Below are 11,235 nucleotides of genomic sequence, written 5' to 3' on the forward strand. Positions count from 1 at the left end.
TGGGTAGTGTTCACTTCACCGCAATTGGCAGCAACCATACACGCAAATAAGTATTAGTATGATTATTATGAGAAATGTCACGGCGCTACCAAGCTGTTGGTTGACTTCGTTCTGCCGAGTGTTCTGTTCCAGAGTTTTGCTTAATATCTCACTTTGCTTCCAATTTGCAAAGATGAACCCGCTCACTGATAAAAGGATGACTGAGAAGAACCCCACATACAGCAGTCTGTCATTGTCCTGATCCTTATGCACACGATTTGCTTGATTTCTCTGCCCTGGCTGTGGAACTTCACACTGCCATCTATCTATATCCCCATCCTGTCCTCCCATTTTGATTAAACAACAGCTACCGGCTACCGGTAAAGCCCTGTCTGGGGTTGTAGCGTGGTTCGAAGGGTCCGCGACGTCGGAGCACCGGACTAGAGACTCGCCTCGTGGCACCACATACACGCCATATTGAATTATTGCATCAACCTACACCCTTGCGCATGACAAAACCTAAATACACACAAAGTAGCCTAAATAGCTAATATCCTAAATACAATTATGCTATAGTGTCTAGTTCTCGACATCCTCCGGGGGGCAGCCTAATCTAGCTGTCCATTCCAACAGATGGGTTCTTGCCTTCCTTGTTGCTGCTCGTTGTGGGCGATCTCTTACTGTATCTTGACTATTTTGGGTTATTGGTTCTGTTGGACTGCTGTGTTATGATTGATCATCAGGAGGGAGCGAGACTTCCAGAGGATATAGTCTGCTGATTGGTCTGGATGTTACACGGTTACTAGTTCGTACGTTCACTGCTCGAACCAAACCATCATTTCCTTGTATGAAGTTGTCTATAATGCCGAGTCTCCAGTGTAGTCTAGGTCCATCATCATGAATCAAAACTACTTCTCCAACTTTCACATTCTGCATGTTCAGGCCTGATGCCTTGTGGAACTCTCTTAAACTAGTAAGATATTCCTTCTTCCACCTTGTCTGGAAATGTTGTAGCAATCTGGCGTGATTGGTTAGCCGTTTCCTCAAGGGGGTGTCACTCAGGCTCTTGCTGTAGGTCGATCTGCGATCGCGGTCAAACTCTAAGTCAACGGTCAAGGCCACTAAATAGCTCTTACAGTGGGTCAAGGGTCAAGACGATACGGAAGGTTCGAAACCCACAATCGAAAACTATACGTAGCTATTATCAGGTTTACGGGATTATACGTAACTCACAAGAAGTAAGGATCTCTAAGAAGATGTTTTAAAGCTCCAACAGGCATTTCGCCGTAATTATAATGATCTTTCTCTCCCAGCCGCTGGTAGCACGCACTAAGAAAATATTATACTAGGTTACAAGCGCAGGTGCGTATAGGAAAATCGAGAAATAAGTGCAGGTCAAAAGTTTGACAAGAAACGCTCAAGTCACAGGACAAAGACGATAAACGCTGCAAGTCAAGGGTCAAGGTGAAATTTTCCCCGGTCAAGACTTTGACCGCAGTCGCAGATCTACCTATAGCGTGAGCCGACATGACACCCCCTTGTTTCCTCACTCGTGACTCTGATACAGCATAGTCTGGGTCCTCTAGATCATCCTCATATGAATGGGGCAAAGACGTCATACGTTTGCCATACAACAAGTGCACTGGGGTTAGAGGCTCAATATCAGTAACATCTGAGGACACATAAGTTAAGGGGCGATCATTAAGGGTGGCCTCTACTTCCACAACAATGGTTTCAAGAATCTGCAAGGTGACAAAGCTTCTGCCCAAGGTCTTTTTAAGTGCCTGTTTGGTTAATCCCACTAATCGTTCCCAAAATCCACCATGCCAGGGTGCTCTTTTAGGAATAAACTGCCAGGTAAACCGTGGCCTTCTAGAGCTTGCTTGAGAGAGGTGGAATTGAGAAGCTGTTCCAACTCGTCAGCTGCTGCCAAGTATGTCGAGGCGTTGTCAGACATCATAGTTCTAGGTAATGATCTTCTACCCACAAACTTCCGGCCAACATAAAGCTCTCCACTGTCATATCCAGTACCACTTCAAGATGTACTGCTCTCGTGGTGGCACATGTAAAGAGGCAAATATACACTTTCCTCTCACCCTCTCCTTCACGAACGTACATGGCTCCAGTGAAGTCTACACGACAAACAGAGAATGGGGTCGGATCTTCTATTCGAGTCTTCGGAAGTGGTGGTGGATCAGGTAGCCTGTAGGGTTTCCCTGTCAATCTTGCACATGTTACACATCTCCTCAATAACTTCCTCACATATACTCTAATGGCTGGAATCCAGTACAATTGACGGATTGCTGTTACTGCACTGCTAACTCCTGAATGATGAATTCTCTCATGAGTGGCATACACAATAAGCTTAGTGATGTGGTGTCTGGGCGACAGCAAATAGGGGAACTTTGCCAGCTCACTAACAGGCGCATTATGGATCCTCCCCTCACAGCATAGATATCCTCTGCTATCTAAAAACAATCTGAGTTGCCGTACAAGTAGAGTACGCTTGCGAGAATTTGATGTCAGATTGGTGATCTCTTCAAAGTATTCCAGTTCTTGGGAGGTTTTGATCCAAATCATGGTGGCATCTGAAAGTTCTTTAGCAGTTATGGGACCAGTCAGCTTATCTTGGGAATGCTTTAGATTGTGACCAAAACGAAGGACAAGTACAGTAACAGATAGCAATTTCGTAAGTCGGCTGTAACGGGAGGCATCAATCACTAGATGAATTCCACAAGTCTCAGCAGGGTCAGTAGGTTTGTTGTTAACTTCTTGAGTGTCATCCATATCGATGTTCTGTAAGTGAAGCACATTGGCTGGTGACCATGTGGGCCACTGATCTGCAGAGGTTAACCAGGAAGGGTCGTGAAGCCAGAGTTGAGATGACTTCAGCTGCTTTGCTGAAATACCCCTTGTCAAGAGATCCGCTGGATAGTCATCGGTGGGTACATAGGTCCAAACAGAAGCAGGGAACGACTGTGATCTCTGCTACACGGTTAGCAATAATGGTTTGGTTGCAGATGTCTCTTTGATGTCATAGATCCAGTGTAGAGTGATCTGGCTATCACTCCACAAAGGTACAGTGGTATCAGGTGCCAGGTATAGAGACTGAATGAGGAACTGGGTTAGTCGGGTGGCAATGACAGCTGCCATTAATTCCAGTTTAGGGAGTGTAATAGACCTTACTGGTGCAACTCGGGATCTGGACATCACCAATGCAGCTTGGTCATTGTGCTGGAGGTAGGCCACTGCACCATATGCACATAAACTAGCATCTGCAAAAACATGGATTTGCTTGGAAGAAACAGGATAGATGTGTTGTGTGAAATAACATCTTGGATACACACTAGTTATTACCACTTGAATGTCAGTTGGCTATGTGCTGCCATTTGTCATGAGTTCCTTGATCAACCGGTTCATCCCAGTCCACTTTCTTTTTCCATAGTGCTTGTAGTAACAGTTTGGCCTTGACTGTGTTCAGAGTGATAAGACCCAGTGGATCATAAATCTGGGCTGAATCACGTAGTATCTGTCTTTTGGTTACTAGTGGTGAGGATGTGAGTGAAGAGAATGACTTAGTTATAAATCCGATTGTATCATGTAATGTGTTCCAACGTAAGCCTAGTAGACTAACACATGTGTTGGAGTCATTGGTTTTCTCACTTTCAGTTGTAGCTCTGAGTTTGTGGCTGTTTGATGACCATGAGCGTAGGTTGAAGTTTGCCTGGTTCATTATAGATCTAGATTGGGCATAGTAGTCCATGAGTTGTTGTTCTGAATCACATCCTGAAATGAGGTTATCAACGTAGAGATTGGATTGCATATCCTTAGCCACCGATGAGGAGAACTTCCTCAGATGTAAGTCAAGCGTAGCGTTCAACATAAACGGTGAGCTGGACGTTCTGAATGGCACCACCTTGAAACGGTAGGTAGTCAGAGTCCCAAATGGATTACTGATATCTGAAACCCACAGAAAACGGGTTGAATCTCTGTCTGAATCGTGGAGTCGGACATGTAAGAATGCCTTCTCTATATCAGTGGCAAAGGCAAATTTGTGATGACGGAATCTTATTATGATGGAACACAGATCATTAAGGAATGGTGGACCTACCAGTAAACAATCGTTCAGACTTGCATGTTCCTTACTCTGACAAGAGCTACAGTCGTAGACTATCCTTATTGGTGTGGTCGTCGACTCTTTCTTAACTGGGTGGTGTGGGAGATAGTGAACATTAGCTGGTTGGTCAGTGGATTACACCTTCTCTATGAAACCACGTGCTTCCTGTTCAGTGATGATACTGTGGTACAGTTGTAGGAGAGATGGAGTCTGTGTTAGATGAGATATTAACTGCCTGGTTCTTCTCTCACAGGTTGTAAAATTGGAGGGAAGCGGTTGATGAACTGATTTCCATGGAAACTGAGCTGTGTAAGTGCCATCAGTTGTTTGGCTGATACAAGTGGTCTGATAACGGTGAATAAAGGTGGTGTCTATCTGTTCAGATTTAGTTGGAGTAGTGCCAGCTTCTTCTATAGACCAGAATCTTTCAAGGTTAGGTTCTTCACAGGTGGCTACGTGCAGGGTGGCAACATTTAATTGTAAGGTTGGGGAAGACATGGGACCAGAAAGGAGGTATCCCAGTTTGGACTGTTGGGCAGTAGGGCCATTACCTCGAATGATCTTATCTTCCACAAATGTCCAATAGTAGTCCGCTCCTATCAAAATCGATATCTGAAAGTTGTGCTCATTAGTGATGGGATGTGCCAGCCTTAATCCACGCAAGTGAGGAAAGTTCTCAACAGATTGCCGTAGAGTTCTTCAATGGTGCAGCGATAAATGGCACTATTAGCACAGATACCGGCACTCTGTCTCCTGTGTTGGTTTCAATAAGGACTTGTCCCACTGATATTGGTTGGGGTGGGGAGTATTCAGCACCAAAGGGTGTTATGGCAATATTCTCAGTCTTAACTCGTGTTAATTTGAGTTGGGCTGCTGTCTTCTCAGTGATAAAAGAGCGTTATGAGCCCTCATCAAAGAGAATGTTACCATGTATCCGTATTCCTTTGCCAACAACAGGGGCAATAGCTGTCTTCAGCAGACTAACGGTCACAAGGGAAGAGGAAGAATTGCTCTTGTTACTATGAGCGTCATGAAGAATTGAAGCGGCATTAGCAGCTACTTGTGAAGACTGAGTAGTTGGTGCAACCTGTGAAGATTGACTAGCTGGTTGTACTTGTGTAAGAGTGCCTTGAGTACTAGGTTTGGGGGAGTCACTGTCAATTGGTTTACACAAGCTGGTATGGTGTTTGTGTCTGCAATGTTTGCATCGAAACTTGGAGTTACACTGTGATATTTTGTGATTCCCCAAACAGTTGAAGCATAGGTTAGACTTACGAACTATTTCTAGTCGTTTCTGGTGGTTGGTAACTTCTGAACAGATAGTAGGTGAATGTTCACCTTTGCAATACACACATTGTGTCTTCTTCTTGGCAGCACCAATTGGTTGGCGTCCTCCCTTAATAGCAGTAGGACTAGCTATTAAGGGTATTACAGAAACACCCCTTGACACCCTTACACCTCATCAATAAACTGGGGTGTTACCATGACACCCAGAGTGCCACATGGCACTTACGTACACTCTTAGGGTGTTACCACAACACCTCAATGACACCCTTGGGTGTTATTATGACACACTAAATCACCCCAGTTTAATAGGGACCCGCCGATTACGCTGGCATAATGATGAGCATAATAGGTGCCTGAAAGCATTGAGCATAATGCTAGCATAACAGGCAGAACACTTGTGCAATACTATAAATTCTTGCTTATCAAAATACATATCACAGAAAGGATCGATATACTCTAATAGAACAGTCAGCAACTCTAATAAAATAATCAGGTAGCTGACTGTTCTCTATTAGAGTATATTGATCCTTTCTGTGACATGTATTTTGACAAGCAAGGACTTACAGTCTGTGCTTCAGCCACTTGCTGTATTCCCATAAAGTGCAAAGTTATTAGAAAAACATGGGAACTGAGGTATAAATACTGAACATAATATTATTTGGTAAATGTTGAGCATTACTTCAAGCATAGTAGGTAAATTTTTGAGCAGTGCAGCATAGCATAATAGGTAAAATAATGAGCATAATCAGCGGGTCCGAACCCCAGTGTGTCATGGGGTGTAGTGTGAGCACTCATAGGGTGTTATAAGAACTCCCAGGGCATTGTGATAGCACTAGAGTGCTACTGTGGCACTCCCTGCATTGCACTTAGGGTGTCACCGTATTTACAGTGTGGTTACTTTTATGGAGATTGCCAGGAAATAGTTACGTGTTTATTGGCTTAAGGTCTCTGAGGGGTTTTGATGTTATCAACTTGAAAAGTTAATGATCAGCTATGCAGCACTCTAGTAGAGCAATCAGTTCATCAATCTGTAGTATATGTTTGATTTATTCATCTCATTTACCAACTGTTAGAGCAGGCAGGCAGCTCTATTTCATGTTTAAACTGCATGGGAAACTATATAGCTAGGTTACATATTAATGAAGGTATCTATATTGATCATGTGCCTGTAATTACATAACATTCCTTTAATTGTTTACCTTTTCAGGGTATTACAAAACTCCATGTACCTGTATATTTATCTAGAATTTCACAAGGAAGGGTGCTAAATTCTTTGTAGCAGGACATCCAAGATGCAAGTAGTAGGAATACATATACTTGGCTATAGCTATGCACATGCACAGCAATATATATTGAAAGAGATATACATGCATGGAGCTTGATCATGATTGACTACATACAAGAAGCAGGGTTTTGGAGAGCACATGCAGCCTTGTTAATTTTTAAGCATGCTTATAGAATTTACAGTTATCTTAGGCTTTGCCACAATGGAATCATTTCTACCTAAATACCATGCATGAAGTTGTCACTAAAACTAATTAAAATAACTATATTTGTTTACTTGGTCGCAAAATTTTAGGAATGGCTTTTTAAAAGCACTAATAAAGAACTGTAATGTAGCTATCTGTATATAGCAGAATTGTTTGGCATGCACACATTACCCATGCAGTTAAGAAGGAGTGTGTGTAGTGTTGTGATACATGCATGTGTAAAGTATATTGAGGGTCTGATTATTCTTAGCCTTTCTCCATCTTTCCACCATGTAGCTATGCATCACCTCATTGCACTGTAACATCCTATAGATAGCACATGACAAAAAATTTTTGAGAAGGCTATGCTTCAATACCCCTCCTTATAAATTCAATACTGGATGCACCCCCTTTCCTGTATGGTTTATATTAATCATACAAGGGACTTGGTTGCTCTTCAAAGTAGGAAGAGTATCATATGATATGAAGATAAAGCGTTATTTACAGTCACAGATCCTTAGTAATCTTGTATATGATCAAAGGGGATACATTTGTAGGTAGCAATTACAGGAAAAATTTCAAGAAGCCTGTACCTAACTTAACCATTGTACTGTAGTACGCGTTGACAGTTGCATAATCCCAAGAAATAAGCAATGAAAATCAAGGCTGTTCTGTTTAGAATCCAGTATAGTCACATCTAAGAAATGAGTAAAAGAAAAATGGACAAGTAGAGTTGATGTACCTTTCACTAGTGCAAGCATGATTCACACATCATGAATGTTACAATGTACACAGACAGTGTGTGCATGTAATCGGACTTTGGTTACACACTGAAACAAGAGAGGAACAATATATGGCAGGTACTATTCCAGGGGAATGCCATTACCAATTATTAACATAAGCACAACACTGAAATGTACCAGTATTACCAGTTACATGAGCCCTTAGCCGAGTCACAGTTTAAGGGTACGTATGTGATACTAGAATCAGCTATGTGTGAAAAATGTGCTGTGTTGCCTGAGAACAAACAATACTTTTCATTTTCATTACTCTTGTTTACACCCACATGCATCAATGGTGTTGAAATGCATAGTGTAACTCTATACAATACACACCAATTCTCCTATAGGTACAAGCTTGTTGACATGACATAACTGGAATCTAATATTATTGCAACTGCTTAACCACAACCAAAATATAGTCCTAAAATCTCATACGCATGCACTTAGATCTCTTTCCAAACATGGTGTCTTCATAAAGTTTCTGTTATTTTCCAAGATATACAGTGTCATGAACATGCAGCCATGGCTAGTGGCTACACTAGTACGGTGACTATCTGTCAAATCATAGCCCAAGTACCACAACAGTATACGTACACAGAGCTATTGTCAGAGCATCTTACACACTGGTTTGGCCTTGTGAGAAAGTTCAGTGATCAATATTCTTTATGTTGGCTAGACTATAAGCTTTCCAAAATATCTACTTCACAACAAATAACACATTTCCTTGTCTGAACTAATTGTATCCATAAATTTGAAATCTGTACTAGTTAAAGGATGACTCAACTCAATCCTTATATAGTTTACATAGTATTATTATACAGACTCATATACAGTCAGTATACCTGATGTTACCATCATGTACAATACACTTATATTGCATTTCTGAGAAAGGAATTAGTTTAGACAGACTCAGTATATAGTAAACCATACATCCACAAGGAGATAGACATCTGGACTGACTTATGTGTGCAAAACAATGAAGAGCATATAAACTAATTGGTACATTGCTGTATATGTTCAAACATCAGCTTTAAGAGCTCACTTAAAATACAGCTGACATAGCCTGAGAGATGTTCCAAATTGGGATCTTGATCTATACACTTCTAGTTACAATTGCTATATGGAACTGAATAGTGACATTTCAGTGTGCCAAACTATCATTGGTTACAGAGACAAATTAAATTTGAGTTCCAGTTTATGATTTGAAGAAGTGATTGGGACACCTGTCAATCCGGCCTGGACTGGTGAAGTTGTGATCTCTGAAGTTGTACTCATGTCTCGGGTCAGTTGTACTGTCCCTAGAGGGTAAAAAGAAAGTTAGATCACTGGACTCTTTGGTGCCATTCAAATAACAATATCATTGCAAGGAACTAAAGTTCATGGAGGCAACAGAGAAATTTGCCTATTGTAAAATTCACAAGTAGATGTCAAGTCTGTCAATACACCTTAAAGTCACAGATCACCTTTGTGTTGTTTTGTCACACTGTCTATGATGATTTAAGAAAATATAATAAGATAGTTTATTTAGCTTTATTCATACTTCACCTTGCTGTCCAATTTTATAGGTGGTCTCTAAATTGAAGTCATCAGGCTGCCACCTTTGATATCACACATAACAATAAATACTTTACGTTTAAGGAAGAAAATCCATCCCTCCTGGAGGAGACTGAGTGTGGCCCCGACTAGACATTGGGTGACCTGCAGTTTGAATCCTGGGGTTGGAGGGATTTTTTCCTTACTTTGGCCCCTCTTCTGTTACACCTTTTCAGCTATAAGCCATTAAGTCTAAGTCCTTGCAATTAGGTTAGATAATCCTAAGGCTGCAGCACATGTTGCTGTCAGACCTTCAATGCTGGTCACTGTAAAGCGTTAATAACACAGCTGCATAATAGATATCGTATACCAGTACAAGCAAGTTGGCCTACTTGGGCTTGCTTTCAGTTGACAGTAGGTACCAATGTTTGTTAATCGGTAAATTATGTTGTGCAGAAAGCAGAATCAAATGTTGTGAGATATTCTACAAGGAAGACGCTACATCTTGGTAAAAATTTAAGATTCCTGAATATATTTATAACAAATTGTATGTCACACTTGATAATTGCTGCCTACAGAACTACACAGGTGATTGCCAACCTCACCGCAGTGGGAGGGTAGTAACCCGGGACCACTTCACATTTTTAACACAACATACACTATAATTTTTTGCATTGAGAAAAATACAAAGAGAATTGAAGGTACGTAGCCCAAAGATGGATAGTTAAAATTTAGTATGGGAGGTGTCCTGTAGACGTATATACCCCTAATACTAACGGTATGTGAAAAATGAATCCTTTTGGTTCCTGTGAAACACATTTTGCATTTGAATATAATTGATATGCAGATTCAAGATTCTAACTTCTCTTTACATGTGCATGCTTTTTGGACTGATTTAACATAATGAGTAACTATAATTCTGAAGTTGGTAGACATCATATTATATTACAGCTAGAACTTTGCATTTAGATACCAGACTATTATTCTGGCATGATTAATTTGAGCATAATAGGTGTTCGAAGCATTAAGCATAATGCTAGTAGAATAATTCTGCCATACTAGCTTGCAAAATGCTACTGTAAAAGATTAATCTAACTCCAATACATATATAGTTAGTAAATCTAAGTATCTACTAGCCTACATTATGACTACTTTTTCTATCTACACATGGCCTATATACATTTTTGACATGGTCAGTGTATCTACTTTTCACAAGCAGGAAAGTTGATTAAAAATTAGTTTGTGCAATATTTTCTGAATTCAAAACAGTTGTTCGTAACTCAAAAGTTATTATTGTCTATTATTTTCAAATTTAATTATAGCAAAACATGGGACTGAGGTATAAATGTTGAGCATAGTAATGTTATTATGAGCATGCTGGTAGGAAGAATTAAGATTGATCAAGTGTATACCTAATTCCTATACCAAAGTACTCCGTGCAGCTTAAAAGAGTCCCAGCAGGTGCATGCATCTCAGAATCATGCAACATGTGTGTTTAACAAAATTGTAACAATTAATGTCAATACATTGAGGTAGTTTCTTCAGTCACATGGCAGTTGCATTGATCTTTGCACCTGCCATCCAACTGCCAATGGCACATACCATTATTAATAGTGCCCATCACACTGCATACAATATTTACTAGTTATTAGTATATCTTTAAATGCTTGTAAGCATGTGTACTCTTAGTATCAACAGTCAGTAGAACAACATGATTACCCAGGTGTATACTATTACACAGTTCCATGTCATGGCACCAACGCATTCAAGATGTTATCAATAATTATAAAGCAAGCAATGCATTAAATTTTGTGAAATAAACATTATACCAGTGTAAACCACCTGCTAAAGCTAGTGCATATTCTATATTAGTGAGACCAATATTAGAATATGTGAATGTCATACAGAATCCACACCAACAATACTTAATCGATGACAATGATGAAATAGTGCAACATTGAGCAACCAGGTGAGGTTATCGACTACTAAAGCAGCAAGACATTAGTATCCCGGAATACTATTTACCACACACTGTACCTCATTTGCATACACATCTATCTCATGCACC

General features: G+C 40.5%; 3 protein-coding genes across 3 annotated transcripts; all 3 read right to left on the minus strand.

Annotated features, from left to right (window-relative positions):
• Nucleotides 1-705: 705 nt before the first annotated feature.
• LOC136237697 (uncharacterized) lies at nt 706-1,936 on the minus strand. The gene is made up of 3 exons (XM_066027911.1): nt 1,802-1,936; nt 1,490-1,721; nt 706-1,079 (listed from the first exon to the last, which is right to left on the minus strand). The coding sequence occupies exons 1-3, from the start codon at nt 1,934-1,936 to the stop codon at nt 706-708; spliced, it is 741 nt and encodes a 246-aa protein (XP_065883983.1).
• LOC136237698 (uncharacterized) lies at nt 1,936-2,766 on the minus strand. Its single transcript, XM_066027912.1, has one exon. The coding sequence runs from the start codon at nt 2,764-2,766 to the stop codon at nt 1,936-1,938; it is 831 nt and encodes a 276-aa protein (XP_065883984.1).
• A 580-nt stretch (nt 2,767-3,346) lies between these two features.
• LOC136237699 (uncharacterized) lies at nt 3,347-5,600 on the minus strand. The gene is made up of 4 exons (XM_066027913.1): nt 5,579-5,600; nt 5,024-5,512; nt 4,348-4,692; nt 3,347-4,185 (listed from the first exon to the last, which is right to left on the minus strand). Exons 1-4 carry the CDS (start codon nt 5,598-5,600, stop codon nt 3,347-3,349), a joined length of 1,695 nt encoding a protein of 564 aa, XP_065883985.1.
• Nucleotides 5,601-11,235: the final 5,635 nt, after the last annotated feature.

Source organism: Dysidea avara, chromosome 11, assembly GCF_963678975.1.
Source record: "Dysidea avara chromosome 11, odDysAvar1.4, whole genome shotgun sequence".
Lineage (NCBI taxonomy): Eukaryota > Metazoa > Porifera > Demospongiae > Dictyoceratida > Dysideidae > Dysidea > Dysidea avara.